At 47.5% G+C, this 19,307-nt stretch overlaps 1 protein-coding gene across 1 annotated transcript in view; it reads left to right on the top strand.

The window, feature by feature from the left end:
- LOC147601296 (TOG array regulator of axonemal microtubules protein 2-like) overlaps positions 1-19,101 on the top strand; it is a 32,393-nt gene extending 13,292 nt beyond the window's left edge. Inside the window, exons 8-19 of the mRNA XM_086743348.1 lie at positions 560-713; positions 1,306-1,470; positions 4,436-4,577; positions 5,823-5,928; positions 6,923-7,158; positions 8,216-8,374; positions 9,433-9,550; positions 10,232-10,335; positions 11,706-11,904; positions 13,124-13,340; positions 17,386-17,472; positions 18,857-19,101. Coding sequence (XP_086599474.1) covers positions 560-713; positions 1,306-1,470; positions 4,436-4,577; positions 5,823-5,928; positions 6,923-7,158; positions 8,216-8,374; positions 9,433-9,550; positions 10,232-10,335; positions 11,706-11,904; positions 13,124-13,340; positions 17,386-17,472; positions 18,857-19,101 — 1,932 coding nt within the window. The remainder of the gene's footprint in view (positions 1-559; positions 714-1,305; positions 1,471-4,435; positions 4,578-5,822; positions 5,929-6,922; positions 7,159-8,215; positions 8,375-9,432; positions 9,551-10,231; positions 10,336-11,705; positions 11,905-13,123; positions 13,341-17,385; positions 17,473-18,856) is intronic.
- Positions 19,102-19,307: the final 206 nt, after the last annotated feature.

The following is a 19,307-nucleotide window of genomic DNA, read 5'->3' as shown; positions in this document are numbered from 1 at the left end:
TGCAGAGCCATTGCTTGAGTATTTTCACTGGTGCAGAGGTCACTGGTTGGGAGGTGGTGCTAAGGTGACGCCAGAAGCATTCTCTGTGTACAACAGCCAATTCAGAGCAGATCTGAACAGCAGAGCAAGTTGCCCATCAGTGAACAGGCGCCAAGGGCGTGCTCGGAAGCCCAGAAGCAAAGATGGCTGGTGATTGCAGATGGGGTTCTATTCCCTGCCCTGGCCTGTAGGAACTGAACTGCCTGTGCACTGGTAGTGTGAGCTCTTCAGACGTCTTGGAGCACTCCTGTGGCTCTCTTGGTCCTGCGTCAGGGCTTCCTGACACAGACTGGGAAACAGTATCTTGGACCAGTGGAAGGTTATGGCAATGAAGTGTTACACACCACTGGGTGTAATTGCATGCCAAGGTGAGGAAAGAAGGAGTACTTGTGAAACTGTTGGGATGTATATGGAGCTGCATGGAAAACAATGACACTCTAACTCTGTATTCCTGATGAGGTGTTGTGTATGGTTTGTGTATCTCTCCTTATGCTCTATGATATATTTCCATTGCAACTAGATCCATGTTACCTTGTCCAAGTCCCTTCAGAGGAAAATACAGCAGAAGCGAAAGATACTGATGGAGCTTTTGCTCCGAGAGAAGGAGAAAGAGCGAGAAAAGTCCTTGCAGCTCCCTACACAGAGTGTTGACCCTGGAGAAGCAGCCAAAGAAAGTAAGTGGTTGCTGTAGTTGTTGGCCTCTTTGTTTACTACTTCCTCTTTGCATAGTGTTGCAAATGTCTATGTGTCAGTCACAGAATATCACCTCCTCCCCTTCTCCTAGAAAGTCTTTCAGATTGGATAACTCTGTCTTGCAAGCTACACTGGGGCTTCAGACTCTCTAACTGAGAGTAGCCTCCAGGAAAGTGAACGGGTGAGTGCAAAAGAATGCTTTCCAGCCAAGGGACTAACCTGGAAGAAACAAAATGAAGCTATTTCTAATTAAAGCACAAAAGATCCTGCTCACAGGATAGGACAGATTATCCTGCTCACACCACGCCCTGCTGAGCAGCTTTCATTGCAGAGCCGTGCTGGCGCCCTTAGCCACTGCTTATGTTTTAGGCACACGAGCAAGGAGCGTTACTGATTTCATGCAGCTGACAGGCTCTGCTTGTACTGCTGCACGAACTCTCATGAGAGGGAGCAGTGAAATTAAGAGTCAGCATGCTGCCCAGGGGCATCAGACAATTTTATCTGCCCTTTCTCTTGCTGTTACTCTTTGAAGTACTGAGGGGGCACTTACAAGGTGATTTTTGGTCTCTGCAGGCTTTCGCCCACCGCCGGTCAATGGGACAGTTTCCCTTTCCCCCAGCACGAGCAATGCACGCAGGGAGAGTGCTGGCACTGCCTTGAGGAATCTGGTCAACAGGCCCTCACTGCCCAGCATCCCTGTCACCAGCCAGGGTGTGAGCTCCGCACGCAACTCCTCAGGTGAGCCGGTGTCGTAGTTCAGCCCCAATCGGAACCAGACTACGCAGGCTCTCTCTCACTCCCCCCACCCTCTGAGAGAATAGGGGGAGATAATATAAGAAAAATGGCTTGGGGTTTGAGATAAGGACAGGGAGAAATCCTTAAATCACCTTTACGGGGAAAATAGACTCAACCTGGGGAAAACTATTGATCTATTACTAAAAACAGCAGGAGAATGAGACAGAGAACAAGATAACCTCCCCTCACCCCTCCCTCTTTCCCGGGCTTAACATTATCTCTACTACCTTCCCTCCCAAGCGGCACAGGGGGGAAGAGGGAATGGGGGTCGCGGTTAGTTCATTACACTTTGTTTCATGTCACTGCTTCATCATCAGGGGAAAAAATTCTTGCATTCCTCCCCTGCTCCATTGTGGGGTCTCTCCCACGGGCCACAGTCCTTCGTGAAACTGCTCCAGCGTGGGTCATCTCTTCCATGGGGTGCAGTCTCTCCAGAACAGCTGCCCCAGCGCAGACCCTCCACAGGCCACAGCCTCCTTCAGGCCTCCACCTGCCCCAGTGTGGGGACATCCACGGGCTGAGGTGGATCTCTGCTCCTCAGTGGACCTCCATGGGCTGCAGAGGGACAACCTGCTCCACCATGGTCATCACCACAGGCTGCAGGGGAATCTTGGCCAGGAGCCACATTACTCCTCCCCCTCCTTCTTCACTGACCTTGGTGTCTGCAGCCGTTCCTCTCACAAGAAAAATTCTTCACAACAGGCTGGCAGACGCCTCTCAGGATCTTTTCACATCTCATTCACTTCTCATCTCCTCTCCACTTCTTGCAGCCGGGCTGGGCCAAGTTGGGCCCAGTTGGCTGCCCGGCGGGAGGCCAGAGGGTGAGGCCTGCAAGGCCCACAAGGCTCGAGCCTCCCCCTCTCTGCCCCCGCTCAGCAGCTTCACATCTTCTCTCATTTTTTTTTCCTGTTTTCCCCTTCTTAAATATGTTATCACAGAGGGGTTGCCACGGGACATTCTGCTACCAATCGGCTTGGCCTTGGCCAGCAGTGGCTCTCCCTTGGGCCAGGCCAAGTCCACCGACCAAAGGGGAGCAACTGCTAGAAGTTACAGAAGCCACTACCTTAGGCCCCAGCTCACTAAACAAAACCACAACAGCTTGCTCTGCTGCAGCCCTCGCACCGGTTTTTTCCTTGCACAAGAAGCACAAACTGCCTTGAGAGCCAACCTACTTTGCTTTTTAACTGCTCACTGTCTTGGCCCTCTGCCTGTCTGAACCTGCAGCCAGTTTCTGCTATTGCAGCAAGGGTTGTCTCTGCATGGAAATTAGTGATTTGGTACAATCATGCCGTTGCATGTAGACTGCCTAACAGCTTCTAGCCTCTCTCATCCCACCACCTGCAATGCAAACTGGGAGCAAGCAGTGCCTCTTTGGTCACCCCACCCAAATACAGTGGCTGTGTGTAGCAGATGGGGCACACAAGAGGCTGCCTGGTGCAGCAGATAGTGAGTACAAAGTGATGCTCTTCTCTCCTTTGTGTCTTGCCCTACTTCGTGTTACGATCCTGAGAAGCATGAGTTAAGAAAAAGGGAGCGAGGAGGGATGCTTTGGATGCTCTTTTCTAGTGATGCTACTCTGCTTTTCAACAGGGACCAGAACTAGCTTGATGTGGCTCACCAGTCATATGGAATAGAGATGTGTGTATGTACACACTCGTGCAGTGACATCATGTGACATGGCAGTGCCAGTGATACTGGTGACATACAAATTTGTCCCCATCTGAATGTTTGTGATTTTAGTTCCACTGTCCTCTGTTCTTTGTAGAACAGGCAAGGTAGCATAAAAACCCTACAGACTCCATAGCAGTTCATCTAGATTCTGTGCAATATTTATACTCAGTACTTTTAGACAGCTCAGCTGTTTTCATCTACACATCAGAAAACGAGCTGCTGAGGGCAAAACATGAAGGTTTTTTGACCTATGGTGCTTTTAATGACAACTAAGTTTCATAGCAAATGCATTTGTCACCTGAATTTTCTTATACCTTGTATATTTATCGTCAAGAAAGTGTGTTTGTCAACAATTTGCATCTATATTTCCGTGTTTTTATTCTCAGTTCCCATCTGGAAGGCTTTTATGTCACAACCATCTAGACTAGAAATGGCATTTTTCCCCTAGGGAAAGCTCAGGCATTGCACAGTTTGCAAACAAGTACATTTGATGCCAAACACATTTCACCTCAGCATCTTTGAAATACAGCCCGTGGGTACCTCTGAAATAGCCAATATTCCCAACGCTTGCAAAGCAGCAAAATCCAGAAACCAGTACTTTCCCAATAGGATGCCAGAATGTATGTGCACTCAGCTGCCTGCCGTCTAGAGTCCTTGGCGTAAATGGAAAGGGAGGCACTGCCAGATTTAGAGGGCCAGGTATCACTGTTCCCTGGTGCTTGCTCCTTGGGCATTTGCCCGAGCCCAGCAGGACTCGGTTGCTCAGGCTCGGTGCTGGCTGGGGGCAGCTGGAGGTGTTTCCTCAGAAAGTGACAGGGTGCCTCTGTCCCCAGCGCTCCAGGTACCAGGGAGGTGACACAGGGAGGTGTGCGCACATCTCGGGAGCTTACTTCTGGGCTAGCAAGTCCTGCTGGGCGGCACTGGCTCCCAGCGAGCATGAGCTCTGCGGCACTATGAATCTGCAAGCTGGCTGTGGTACCTAGATGGACTTGGGAGCTGGCTCTGTGTGTGCAATTTTCAGGCTGACAGCAGGAGCTGGTGCCCAGCTGGGGATGACTGGGAGGTGGCTGGGTGCTGGGGAAAGCAATGAGCCAGACAGCAGGGAAGTCTCTGAACCAATGCCAGTTTGGACCCACGTGCCGTCTTGGCTGGGAGACTGGGTTGCTTGCGGTCTGCTCAGTGGTGGGGTGCTTTCCTGCGGGGTATGCAATGCTGGTGTCTGACCCTCTCCTTACAGCAAACTCGCTGCCAGCCATGGCTCTGGACTTTCTGGAGTGGGGAGAGGAGCCAGAGTGTGGGGATGCCTGGGAAGCCAGACCCTTCCCTCGCCCACAGCAAGAGCTGCTCAACGCGCTCACACGGCTCAGCAGCGACGACTGGTAAGAAAGCCCCCTGTTCACTTTCTCTCCCTCTCAGGGTGCAGGTAAGTTAGAATCGTCTTCTTCTCATGCCTCTGAGCCCAGGCAGCCCAGATGTGCAAAGGGAACTTGTGAAACCACTCCAAAGCAGTCACAGTAAAAAGATGTGAGAGCTGCCTTTTCTTTCCCTTGGTCTGTAGCAGTGCTACAGCAGCAGCACCTCCGTGCTGGTTCCTAGCTTGGCCTTCTGCTCCACGTTGCTGCAAATGAAATCATCAGGGAAGACAGAAACTTATGGACCATGTGGATGTGCTGGCTGGAGCCAGTAGCAGGATGGAAGGGGTCTTGAGTTTAGAGTCAGAATTTATCTCTGGTCTCACTTCTGGCAGCAGCAGCAAGAGACAGGTTCTCCCTGTGACCTTCTGCACGTCAGTCGCAGGAGCACCTACGGGGAGTTGCTATATCTGGGAAACGGACTGAGACATGGTGCAGAGTTGCTCAGCCTGTCATTTCTCCTGAAGGGCTCATGGCAGTAGACAAGGAAAAAGAACAAAAGTCCTTTAGGCATGTTGCCTGTATAGATTTCAAGTTTTTCCTGCTCACTGCTTCATCTGGGCCAAGATGGTTTGTTGATAATCATAGCGTGTCCTGAAACGAGACACAGACAGGAGGAGACTCCACACATTTCGGGTGATAGCGGTTGCCTTTTTCATTTCTGGGTCAGCACACACTCACTAGGGCTCCATTCACACTGGGATAACCATGACAAATCTTCCATGATGCATCTCCTTGTGCCATGGCTTTGTTTGCCCCTTGGCCCTTGCTCTTCCCTCTTCCTGTCTGGTGCCCTGTGAGGTGCAGAAAGCTGCTGCAGGTGTGGGGGGTGCGGGTTACACTCAGGGACCCCAGTGGGGATGGGTTCCCAGTCCTGTATCTCAAGAAGGGACAGGCAGGGTGCAAGAAACAGAACAGGGGCACAGTCTCCCAGCTTGTAGGAAGCAGCAACACAAGGACTGCGTGTGCCAGGGATTTCGGAAAGGCTGTCTTCTTTAGTGGCCACTGAGTAACGCATCCACTCTGAAACCATCTAGTTGCCTTTTCCATTTCTGTACGCCTTTGACCACCACAGCATCCTGTGGAAATGAGTTCTGCAATTTAATTGAGTGCTGTATGTGAAACACTTCCCTTTGTTTGAGCCAACACCCTGGTAATTTCAGAGGGTGCTGCCTAGTCACTTGGTTGTGAGAAAAATTTTTTGCCTTTCAGGCAGCAGAAGACGAAGGGACTCTTAAGCATCAGACGCCTGGCTATCTGCCACTCCAAAGTCCTTCTCCGTAGACTTCGTCATGTTTCCTTGGCAGTTACCAAAGAGGTAAGAACATTGGGTTTAATTGTGTCCCACGTACCTCGTGCATGGGGTGTAGAGATGTGCTTGTTTGTTCACATGCGTGCTCAGCGTCTGCCTTCATTGCTGTTTTGAGACCACATTTTTCTTACAGCTGTGTCCCCTAGCTATATGATCTGTCTGTACATACAGCTCTATCTCCTGGGATGTAGGGCACCTGTGTCTCTCCCCTTTGAGCTCGGCGTCATTATAATGCAGTTCTGCTGCTCCTTTTTATTAACAGGCACCAACCGAGTCTGGCTGGAAGAAGCACTGGTCTGTCCTTCAAAGTCCTTTCTTTCCAGTAAAGCACATGATCTCAGATGCTTCTTCCTTCTCCTTGTGAGAGAGCCTTTTGGAAGCAGAGCAGCACTGAATGCTGTGAAGCCCCCCTGATCGCAGCTGTAATTGCATGGGATCTCCAGGATCCTTCAGTGCCTTGAGTCCGACAGCTAGGCTTCTCTGGAGTAGACGCAGCAGCAGACAAGCTCCTGCTGCAAATTAGGCTGTAGACTTGGGCCCCTACTTTCTCTTTCCTGGTTGACAGTTTCAAACTGCCATGGCTGCATTTTTGGACAGGAGCAAAGCACTACTTTTCCTCTACCCTGTCCTATTGAATTGTGCCTTTAGAGTTTAAAAACAGCCCTCCCTTTAATTGGTTGGTTTGTTTGTTTTTAATGAAAGGGCCTAAAATCAAGGCAGTGCACATTATGGGCTAAGTAGCACACATTGTTCTAGGTGAAACTGTATTTTTTAGGCCTGTATTCTCATTAAAATTGGATTGTAAAAGTGGGCCTGAGGCCAGAGAAGAAGGTGGTGTCAGAGCAAGTGTGTTTCTGTACTTGTGCTCTTCTGCTCTTCCTGTGCTCTTATGTTCCACCTGGACACAGTGAGAAGTCCTGTTGTTTCCTGGGGCTTTTGTCTAGGAGACCTGATTTTCTTTACCAGGTGGTTATTACATTTCCCCTCATGACTTCCCCAGGTGAACAACGTCCGCTACAAAGTATCTGGCTTTGCAATCATCGCTCTTGGAGAGCTCTTCCGGACCTTGAAGAAGCACATGGACCAGGAGGTGGATGAAGCTGCTCAGGTCTTGCTCCAGAAGATGGGGCACTCCAGCAAGCTCATTCAGAAAGCAGCCGATCGATGCCTGGAGATCATGGTGGGGAGCGTGACTCCGGCACGAGCAATGCATGCTCTCATGGCTACTGGAGTTCGGTAGGTCATTTTTTTCTTTGTGATATCCTTCACCTTGAATTGTGTGGGTAGGGGGAAGGGACGGGAGGCAGAAGGGGAATGAGGCAAAGTTCCTTCAAAGGGTGATGACAGAGCCTTGTGGCTTTGTGGGAAGAGCGACAGTGGTAATGCCAGCAGTGAGCACCCTTTGCTAATTCATAACACTAACCACAGAGGTGCTGGGGAAAAGCATGCATCATAATTATGCCATTAACTTGAGAATTAAGAAGGCTAACTGCTGGGACATGGAGCATGTTGAGGAGAAACCACTCAGTGTAGCAGAGCCCGCTCAGGAGGCATAGCTCCTGCTGAGTCTGTCTGACCATTGTGTCCTTAGAGCTCCCCTTTCTCTTCACATTGACGCGGCATGTTAGCCTTGTGATGGTGAGCCACTTTTCAGGTGCCTTCACAGGCCGACACCTGTGGGATACCTGAGGTAAATGCTGCCTTAAAATGTTAGTGCTGTGCCTGACAGTTTCAAATAGGCACCCTCTAGAACGGATAACCTGGCTAAAACGACTGCTACCCTTTCCTCAGCTTTGGAGAAGGGGAAAACATTCAAACGTACCTCTTGGCGAGCCTCAAAGAACAAACTGGCTGCATTGCTGGATATTCTGCAGCTTCATGCTCCACACGGCTTTTCCACCAATTTGTTTTTTTCTGGCATCTACAGATTTGGAGACAAAATGGGTTGAATAAGCCCCAATCCTGCTGCAGTTGTGTCCATGTAGTGGCAGCCCTCCGACGAGTCAGCATGAGCTGTCTTTCATTTGCCTCTTTCTCAGGGTTAATTTTGGGAAAGAAATTAAGTAGCCACTAGTCCAGGGAGATGGAATTCCTCCCTCTTCCTTGAGGTAGCCCCTCTGTGCAATGCCAGCTTTGTGTTCATCTGAGGACAGACTCTTCTACAGGTGGCTAAAACTGCAGCGAGAACACACGCCTCCTTCCCCCAGCAATGATGGGGACCATGCTGTGACCGAGGCCTGTGCTTCTGGCCCTCCTTTTCCCTCTGCCCCAGTGTTTGTTCTCTTGTTTGCAGGCACCGCAACGTGCTGGTGCGGAAGAGCGCAGCCCAACACCTACTGACCGTGATGGAGCAAATCGGAGCCAAGAAGCTCCTGTCGGGCACGCGTGACAGTACCGAGCTGCTGGTGCGCACGCTGGTGAAACTTGCTCAGGACCGTCATCAGGACACAAGGTGATGATCTTCATTTCATCTTCTAAAATTTGAAACCTGCTTGATGTGTGGCTATAAATGGTAAACCCACAAAAGGGTGGAAGGTAAAGGCCATGTTAAGAAAGTTACTTCACAGTGTGGATGATGTTGTCTGGGGAAATGACTGGACTGGGGAACATGAAGTTGTCCAGCAAGAAGGACTGTTGCCAAAATCCTCTGACTTGAGTGATTCTTTGTTGAGATCAGCTGAGCTCAGACTGGTCAGTCAATTTTGTTTGCTTTTCTACGCGCAATGCAAACTGAAGCGTTGGCCACACTTCATCACTGAATGAGCCCAAACGTTTCTTCCTGGTAAGGTTAAGACAATTCCAGCTGCTTTGAATCAATGCAGTCAGTCTTTCTAAATCCCTTCTGCAGATTTAGTTGCCTATGGTCGTCACAAATTGGTCTTCCCAAGCATTGCATAAAGTTGTTGTCTGTGGCTGAACGACCTCCACATTTCCTCTTGAGGATAGCTGTAGTTTCATAGTTGCATAAGAAAACCACACCAGACAAACCAACAAACCAAAGAAACCTTATTTTGATTCTTAATTCAGATTCCCATTACTAGATGGCAAGAACACATGAGCAACTAGCGGCCTGTGTGCATACATGTAGCAGAGAATAATAAATAGCAAGCATGAGGTGGTTTGTCCTAGCTTCTCTGCCGGTTCAAGAAAGGCAAATTATTGTGCAACGGCAGCAAGGGCCTGCAAATAAGACATGAGAGTGAAGCAGGAGATGTGCTTCGCTCGTTCCACGAGTTCCCACAATTTCAAAGCCAAATTGTCTTTTCCTGTTGCCCTGTGTTCTCCTCTTGCCTCTTGTGTTCAGCTGGCAGCATTGTGCAGTGGCAGTAAGCGGAGGTAACTATCTTTCTTTACTGAATGGGCAATAGCAAGGTATTGCACATGGTGAGTTTAAACTATCAGCTTATTTTTTTAACACTTCTTTTCCTGTTTCTTCACAAGGCTAGGGAGAAAAGACTGTAATAAGTTTGTAGAAAAAGCAGTCATTCATTTCTCTCTTCCCTGTGTTAGGTGCTGTGGCCGGAAGATGCTGACTATCTTGATGCATCATCGAAAATTTGAAAGCTATTTGAAACAGTCTGTCCCCTCACGTGACTTGGAAGAGGTTATGGCAACAATTAAGCAAAAAGTGAGTGCTTGGCTGGAGAAGTGTCTCCTGTATGCAAGTACTGAGATTGCTAATATAAGATTAAACATACTAATCTTACTTTAACTAATTCTTCTTCCACTGAATCCTTTTGCTCCTGGGAATGAACTGTTGATCCCTAGCCTGTTTCTCTGCAGACAGTGAAGTAGTATGGTTAGAAATGAAGTGGATGTATTTTGGAATATCAGCCACAAACAGGAAAGGGAAGTATGAGAAAATGGCTTTACTTTCAAGCATAAAGAACCACAGCACCATGTCCCACGCTTCCAATAAATCAAAGAAGTGAGAATAGTGCTTCTGAAGAGAAGAGAGTCTCTGCAGGAGGCAAAGGAAGTAGTTGTGCCAAGAAAATTTCCAAATATAAAAATGATATAGAGAAGGCTTTTTCCCCACCAGTTTTCATTATTCCCATTTGTACTCCAGACCAATGAATTCAGGATTTTGACACTGCTGCCCAGCATGCTAGCACCTATAACCTGCCTTGGGTTATTGAAAACAAAGAGTAGACATCAGTGAATCTCTGGCCTGTCTCCTTCTCCAAGTTATGAAATGTTTTGCTGAGCCTTGCTTGGGAGCAGTGATCCTGGTTCTAACTTGTGTTTTAAACAAGTAATGTTCTCTTTGATCTGCTCTAGATTCATGAGTTTTTATGTATTTATGTAGGGGACAGAAGACCATAAATGGGAACCTCCATCTGCCAAGGACTCCACAAAGTCTAAGAACAGTGGCTTGACGATGCCCCAGGACAACTCGCCTTCTGACGGAGGGTACTGAGCACTTCTGGTCTATCAGACAAAGCACATGACAAGTTTCCATGTCTCTTCCTCAGCAGAATCTCTCTGGTGGAGAAGAGCTGTGCCAGAGATTGTTTCCTTGCGTCACAAATCTTCTGTGATAAAGAATGTCTCCTTCTGCATGAGGCTGAACACAACTTCTCCGGAGGGTTTTCCACAAAACTTGAGAGACAGGAAGAGACACGCACCGGTTGCAGCTCCAAAGATCCAGAGCAGTGGCGAGGACAGTGTTATGGACACTGTGAGAGGGTCCTGACTCTGCTGTTTGGCTTGGGACATTAACTTCAATCAGGGTATTCTTATCTGAGTGGAGTCTTTTTTAGATGGTGCTTTGATGAGAAGTCCCAGTCTGGAACCAAGATGCCATTTCCAAAAACTGCACTTGCCATGCATGTGGTTTGGCCTGGCTGAATCATTGCTTTCTGACCCTCAAACATTACCAGCAAGACAATTCTTGAGCAGTTCCACTTGAGAGATGTCTCAACATGGACGACTTCTGTAGCTATTCATGTCATTCAGACCCATTACTGGTTGGTTGATGGACAGCATGGATTTTTTTCCCCTGTGCTGCAATCAGCATTCAAGATAGGGATTTGGTCCTTGCTGTCGCCCTGTACCAGTGGGAGAGCTGCTTGTACTTGTTCTCCTCTGATGACAGAGTGGAGTTACTTGGTTCTGTTGTGCTCAGCGGTGGCAGGAAGGTGACCACACGCCTCACTAGCATGGTGAGGAGCTTCCCATGCTCACGGCAGAGAGAGGTGGATCCAAGGGAATTGTTCCCCTTGGCTTTGTTAAGCTACGGATCCAGTCCCTAGGGAAGCAAGAATGTGAGCGTAGTAGTGGGGTGGCTGGCTTCTGGTTTCATCTCTGTTACTGATCCTCTGCATCCTTTCCGATCTGCCCCTTAACCTCTTTGTGTTTGATCCATCAGTTCAGATGCATCTGAGCTATCTATCCAGATTCCCACACCTGCTGTAGAGACACCTCTCCAGAGTAATTAATTTCCTTACAACACAGGCACCTCCCATAAGATGAGGCATTTAAACTGTGGGGTAGCGCCTATTTTTCCCCACGGTGGGATGGTAGATGAGTACCTGGGAAGACATCTGGAGATAAATGAGATGAATCGCACCCTGGGTGCCTTGGTTTTCCTGAGTGAGCACTAGCGATGAAGTTGCCTGCAGTCTCTCTTGTAACGATTGTCGTCAGATCCAAGTTGCTTTGCAGATGAGGATCTAGCTGAAATCACATCATTAGCAAGTCTCCTCAGATGTTTTCCTCACAATGAACTGGAAGATATTATCACCCAAAGGTCTGACCTTGGCTTTATTTTCCAGTTTGAGGTCTGGCTCTGAGGTACTCATCGTACCCCGTCAGACAGACCGTCGCACGTCACTTTGCACTGTGGAAGAGAACAACCAGCTCGGGGAGCTTTGCAAGCTCCTGAGAGCAAAGGAGTTTCGGACACGAATGGAGGGAGTGGTGCTCCTCCTAGATCACTGCAAAAGCAGCCCCCAGCTCATCTCCACCAACATTGCCCAGGTATGTAGGGCATCCCTATTGCTCCTTTCTCCTTGGCTCCCTTCCCAAGCCTGTACCAGTAACGTTAACTGAGTGTGTCTTGGCCCTACATACTGGTTGCTTGGGACAGGCTGGTGCTTTCTGACCCCGAATAATTTAATTCAGCTCCTGGTTTCAGGGCAAGTCATTTCAGTCCAGGTGTATTTCTCTGGCAAGTGCCTAGTGGTGCTTTTGCATGAGATGATGAGAATGGCCTGTTTCTGTAGCTTCTGCTGTCCCCTACAACCAGCTAGGTTGAAATAAAGGGAATCCAGCCCTGAAAGCTTGGCAATTCTTCTCTAGAAGGAAAATGGGTTGGGGCCGGGGAGAGAAGTATCAGGCTGGGTTGCTTTAAGAAGAAAAACCAGGTTGTTTTTGAAAGGATGGTCCTGTACACTTTATCTTTCCTGTGACTGACACAACTCTGCCTATTCACTTCCGTCCTCCTCCCTTTCGTACTTGGGAAAGCCTGTTCTCACCCGCTCTTTCCTTTCTCTTTGGAAAGCGGAAGAAAAGCGCTAGAGACAGATCTTCTCTTCCTTCTCCTCCCAGCAGCTGCTTGTTTCCCCTTTCCAGAAAATGGTGCTTGGAAATGTGTCTGTCAAGGGACTGAACCTGCTCTAATGAGAACTGCAGGGCACATTAAAATTCTAGAAGCCATCTAGATGTTCTAAACAACTACTAGAATCTACCTGTTAGCTAGACAGATGGTCTGGATCCTGAAGAGTTCTCCAGAGCCCTGCATTGTTCCAAATGCAGGTTCCGAGATGGATAACCCAAAACTTGGATCTCATCCAGCCACACTATTGGCAACATCAAAACTCCCCTCAGTACTTGAGACAACCTCATGGAAAAATGGGCATCGTAAATACCTGTTGCCATAACTTTCTAGCAAAGATGCTATTTTGCATTATTAAAATGCGATTAATTGAATGATTTATAGGTAAGGGGAAACACCACATGACCTATCCTGTCCCATGCAAACCTCTTAAAGAAAGAGAAAAATCTTTTCAACCAGCATGAGGTTGTGCAAGCACTGCAGTCAGTAGCCCACGGGGAAAGACTGACATTGTGCTAGCAAGAGCTGACCTGACAGAAAGGATTACATTCATCTTTTGCATTGCGGGGTCCCTGTTTCTGTGTCCCTTCTTAAAACAAAGACATTTGGATCCAGTTTTCATGTTTTCTGTTTTCTTAACAGATTTTTGATGTTTTTGTCCTGAGACTTCGGGATTGCAACCAGAAAGTGAACCAGCAGGCACTGGAGGTGCTGGCTTTGATGATGCCCATACTGAGAGAGGCCTTACACCCTGTGCTGGTCCCTCTGGTAGAAGTGGTCACAGAGAACCTGAACTCAAAGCACCTGGGGATTTATACGGCAGCTGTGAAGGTGCTGGAAGCATCCATTGCTCACCTAGGTAAGACTGACGTTTGCCATTGCCTCTCCTCAGCTGTGGCTCCTCCATCTCAGAGCCAAGTGAACACTGAGTCCATTGATACCTCTTTTGTCATCTGTGGAAATATCCAGCTGCTGCCAGATGTTTATGAAGTCCTGCCTAGATTCTTTCTATCCCAGTGGATTGTATCCTGTTGGGATGTGCAGCTGAATGGCTGCTGCTTATCACCTGGACTGTATGTCTGGTTATTAATTCAGCAGAGAGGACGTTATAGGGCTCATTTTAAGTTCCTGCCAGAAGAGCATAAGGGAAGTGACTGGCACCTGTACTGACTGTTTTTACCCCTTCCTCCTCGGAGACTGCATGGATTTTGTTTTTATTGAATTGGATTTCTAGATATGCATTCAGTTAAGTTTACATCCAGTGAAACAAGATGAAAGGAATGTGCTTTTTCCTTGAAAGACGTGATGGGAAGGGTGGTGGCGGTTCTTTGCTCTTGCTGAGCTTCATTCTGTGATCTGGCACTGGTGGCTCTTCTGAGTAGATGCATCTGGCCCTCACTGACTGCTGTATGGCAAGCTTTGATGTCAGTTACTCGTTTTGCAGTTTCAGGCAGTAGTTTAGCCATGTAAAGCCCAAATGAAAATGTCCTTTTGAATTCAAAGATTGAGAATTTGAATTTCAATCTCAGTCTGTGTTATGAAAGATCATATCACGGATCAGATGAAGAACAAAACGCTTGTTCCATAGTCAGCTTGGAGGTCTCCTTGCCTGTGGGGTTACAAATGCCTTGGCTCCCTTCTTCCACAAGGGTATAGAGCCTATTACTGTCCCCTTTTCTGGATGCTTCAGCATGAGGCACCAAGCATGGCTGTTGATGTGAAATACGTACCTGCAGCTGGGAGGGGTCCTGATACAGGATTGGGGGTGAGGTCCCAATCTGCCCTGTGTCCTGAACCATATGGCCTGCTGCACGTTGTGTCTTCTGCTGCCTACCAGGCTCTTGCTGAAGCTCTCAGGGATCCTCGGGCTCATTTTGGCTGGGAGCAGCTGCCCTGCAGAGTGCACCTCCAGCACATCCCTTGTTGTGGTCGAAAAGCTACATGTTTGCATGCTGTGGACTGGCAATACAGTGGCATCTTCCTTCATGGGTAATGCTACAGGAGTCTATTTTGGTGTCTTTGCAGTTCACCAAAACCACTTCTAACAGCTACTGACAGTGTATTGTCTGTGTATTTGGAGTTATGCCCTTGTGATCGGCTGTAGAAACTGATTGTACGCATGAGAGTAGTATGTATTTCTTGAAAGCATGTGGAGACACTGTCCTGATGTCAGCTCCCTGCTTCCCCTCACCTGGCACAGGTTTCAATTTGCCTTGATTTGGAGGCAGTAACCTGAAAATAAGGGAGCCAGAAAAGCAGAAATGAGGGATGGTAGTAAAGCAGATTGGGTTATATTAAGGGGACTTTTTTCCTCTCACCTCAGCTTTGTGGTTGATGTTACCAATTCACAACAATGAGTACAAGCATAGACAACTGAGTGGCTCCCTAAGTGAAGAAAGGGCTGGCAGGGTTGATTGCAGCCAGGGGAAACAGTTGAAAACCAGACCCAATCTGTAGCAAGTGCTGTTATCTGTGACTCTTAGGTCTCTGTGACTTCCTCGGCACTTTATTTTAGGCAGCTGGATCCCCTGAAGGGATTGCAGATGGCAGAACAGGTGAAAGGCACATCTGTCTCTCATCACAGTGACTTTACACAGAGACAGGTTCAGGCAAACAACGTGGGATACATTTTTTGGTCCTGCTCATTTTTATGAGCGTTTGCAAAAATTCAAACAGGCAACTGAATCACAGATATTTCAGAAGTCAGGATCTAGGGCTTTAGTGAGGGAAGGAAGGCTCTACTAGGAAAATGCATGAGCAAAACCTTCCCACATGCTTTAAAGCTGTCTGCCTTTACAATTTAAAATCAAGTGACAAATGACAAAAAAAACACCAGACCTCTAAAGGACTGTTCAACACTCCTAGCTTAGACTGTGAGCACAACATCTTGCCTTGTTGCTCCAGTTTCATAGTTAAGAGCCCAGCTATTGCTCCAGGACTGTGGAGCTAAAACAAGACCCCAACATGCCTCCGATTCTGAGTTTTAGATGAGACTTCCTCATCTGTCACCTTTAATGACCCATGCAAAAATGCAAGCTGGTTATAAAATTGCTTGATCACTCTATGTAAAAACAGAAAATAACTCTCCAAAACAACAAACTTCTATCCCTGAGACCAAAATTCTAGCTACAAACAAACAAATTTGCTTCCAGATAATGCCTGAAGCATTTATTTATACTAACCCATTTGGCTGTCCCCAGCTGAAGACCACGCACATTCATTAGCTGTGACCTGGGACCCTATTCCCACTCAAGGGAGCTACCTTGTAGATGGGGCGAACCAGCAAACTGAGCCCAGCTGCAATGGGACCAAGACATAGATGTTGCTCTCCTCTGACATCTGTCCTACCCTGTCCTCTGTCATGAAAGGAATGTCCTTCAGATGGCCACTGCCTGATGCCAGGGCGTGGGGTCAGGCCAGCAGCATGAGTAACTCCCAGAAGAACCAGCCCTCTGCCAGAGGGGAAGGGAGATTTCCCCTGTAGCTGTTAACATAGCAAAGAGGGAAACACAGTGAAAATGAGAGTGTGGAGAAGGAGATTCTTCTTCTGCTCTTAGTGCAAATGCTTTTAGTGCAAATGCCTGTCCTGTGGCCAAGAGATTTAGCTACTGTGTAGTGCAGAGAATTGAAGGTGAGTTAAGAAGAACTGAACTGCCTGCCACCTTCTTTTCCTTAACAGCCATTAAAAGCTCCTCTGTCATTAGGTCTCTCAAGGCAGCTGAACTAATGGTGGGGTTAATTTGTTACTGACTCGAGTTTACTGTTTCAAAATGCACAGGGCATTTGAAAATCTTAACTTGAAAAGTGTATAGAATCATGAAATTGTAGAATAGTTTGTGTTGGAAGGGACTTTTAAAGGTCATCTAGTGCAACCCCCCTGCAAGAAGCAGGGACATCTCCAACGAGATCAGGATGCTCAGAGCCCCATCCAACCTGGCCTTGAATGTTTCCAGGGGTGAGGAATCTACCACCTCTCCAGGCAACCTATTTCAGTGTTCCACCATCACCATTGTAGAATTTTTTCTTCCTTATATGTCGTCTAAATCTACCTCCTTCTGTTTTAAAACCATTATCTCATATACTATGGCAACAGGCCCTGCTAAAGAGTTTCTCCCCATCTTTCTTAGAAGCCCCCTTTAGGTACTGGAAGGCCACTATAAGGTCTCCAGAGCCTTCTCTTCTCCAAGCTGAAGAATCCCAACATCCCACGCACATTCTTCCTTCAAGAAAAGCTTTGCTTGGCTTTCCAAAGCAGAAAGACTGGAGGCTTGCAGACCAATCCTGGCAACAGTTTGCAAACTAAAACAAGACCCCAAATCAACCACAGGCAGCATAGGAAAAACTAAAACAGATGTGACAGTCACCTATTTGGAAATCTGTTTGTTTTCCATTCTCTCTGCCAAGATCTGATGTCAGAGATGTTACAAGAGCCCCTGAGAGCGGATGGTCTTGGCAATGAGCAGTAATTCTCTCTTGTAAGAGTAGCTTGGAGTCTTGTCCCTAGATCCCAACAGGTAACTTAAAGGTTTAACACCAGCTTATCCTTAAAGTGTGAAGGGATGTGTGGACTTTTGAGCCTTCTCACCCTTTGCCTCTGAGGAGGGAGGCGGTCACTCCTGCAAAGCTCCAGGATGCAAAACCTTTTCACTGCTTACATGTGATTTAAATTTTGAGGGCCCTGATGTGAAATGTTTAACAGAGCTCCTTGTACAGCAGTCAACTGTGGATTTGCAAATGTGAAATGAGAGCTTTTCTTTTTGAATTTAAATCCTCTCAAGTAACTCAGAGTAAAGGGGCAGAAATTTCTGTTACAGAATGCAGTTACCCCTGCCCTTTCCCTTCCTCCTGTTTTTTTTTCCTTATAACCTCAGAAGAGTGAGCAGAAATAAATGCTTCTCTTTCAGATAACACATTGCTGCTGCAAGCATTTGCCTACCAAGTGCCTTTCCTCAGCGACCAAGCTCTGCTGGATGTCACAGAACATCTCTCAGGTATTGCCTGCTCCAGCTAACCTCCACTTCAAGTCAAAAAATCTTCAGAGCGAATATTTAGGGGAAATGCCTCAAATAGAGAGCGCAGTAGCTTATCGAACACCAGAACGTCCTGAGCTTGTCCCTCCTGCAAAATACACGTTCTAGGTGTGTTTGGCAGGGGCTTGTCTGGCTGCTGTGGAGGTGTGCAGCGTGTGAGATGAGAACGGTGCTCAAGCTCCAGCTCTGAGTCCTCACTGGGACATCTCAGGACCTGCCTGCAGGAAAGAGAGAGTCCAAAAATACCCTGGCTGGCTCCTCTTGGTTTTAGGTACTTTCAGGAGCTGTTTAAATCTGGGTGACTGATGCTAGATTAGCAGCATGGAGGAAATGAAGGTCCTTGCATGACAGAATTTTAAACGGTTCCTGCATAACATTTCCACAGAATAGAAAATAAGAACTTTGGCACCAGACCATATCAGATTTTGGTCTCTCAGCAAAATCTGCCATGCAAGAAGCCTATGGGTAGTTAATTTTTGTTTGTATTTAATATCGCTGAGTTCCGAAAATAGGCTGAGATCAGACTTCAAGAGTATGAGAGGGAACACTCGTTTTTCTGGTTAAATTTCAGCCCCCTTGTGTAAGATTCTTCTGTCTGTGTTCCCCTATTTCAGGGAACATTGTGAGGGTAAGTGCCGTTAAACTTGTGAGAAGCTCACGTGCCGTGGCAATGGGGTCTGGGTAATTATCCAAGACATCCTGAAGTCTGAAAGAGCTGCTCATTAGAGGCCACCAAGTACGACGGAAAAAAGTACTCAAATCAGACCATTCTGCCAAAGACATCAGTTTGTCACTGATGTTTCTCATGAAGCTATCAAGCAGCACACACGTTTCATGCACTGGAGTTCTGCAGTGTGGTACAGTACTGCCGTTTGCTGTGTGCCACTGAGCCAAGGGAACTGCCAGATTCGACTTTTGGCATTTGTCATCAAAGGTCACAACAGAGTAATCCTGTTATTTTTTCTTAGAAGTCTTTCAATTCCCTCTCTAAGCTGCATTTCAAAATCTTCAGCAGCTGCTTTAGACAACGTCTTAATGGAAATCAACAGCAATTTGACATTTTTGTCATTTGTAATGCAGAAGTGGGTAGTGAAATGACTTACAAGTGTATGATTGACTTTGCTGGGCCTATCACGGGTACAAGGCCTCTGATGGGGAGAAATTTAGGTCCTCAGAGGTTGGTTGTTCTGTTCAGTGGATGATCAGCCTCTGTTGCCTGTTTCTGGATCAGCAGGCTCTTTGAGCTTGCTGATATTAGCCAGAGAAGGCTTCTAAGAACCAAAACTAAAGGTAGGTACTTGCTTGCATCAAGGTTGTTAAGAAGCTTTTCTCTCTCGCCCGGCAGTGCTTGTGACATCAGTTCATCCCCAGAAACCAAAAGCCGTCGAGCGCTACGCCCTGCCTGTGCTCTGGTTCTTCCTGGGAAACAGGGTCCTGCCTCTCCAAAACGAAAATGTCAGGGCTGTGGTCACCAAGCTTGCAAAGAGCCTCTACCAAGTGATGGGCTCCAGGCTGAAGAAGCATGCCGCCAGGCACTTTCCACATTTGGCGGAAAACCTCTGTGAGATTTTGGACGTGAACATCGGGTGAAGGCTTGGTGTGTCCCAGGAAGCTGACAGAGAGGCGCTGAGTGGGACAGGTGGAGGCAAAGGTGGACATGGCAGTGGCTTTGGTTTTATTCTGTCTGTTTGAAGAACGCGATTTACCTGACAATATTTAGAGCTACAGCTGTACATAGCATATCTTGACGTAGGCTTTTAAAAAATAATAAAAAATAAAAGGAAGTATTTTTGAAA

The sequence above is a fragment of the Chlamydotis macqueenii genome, chromosome 3 (assembly GCF_036417535.1).
Source record: "Chlamydotis macqueenii isolate bChlMac1 chromosome 3, bChlMac1.mat, whole genome shotgun sequence".
NCBI lineage: Eukaryota > Metazoa > Chordata > Aves > Otidiformes > Otididae > Chlamydotis > Chlamydotis macqueenii.
This window is presented reverse-complemented; position numbering and strand designations above follow the sequence as displayed.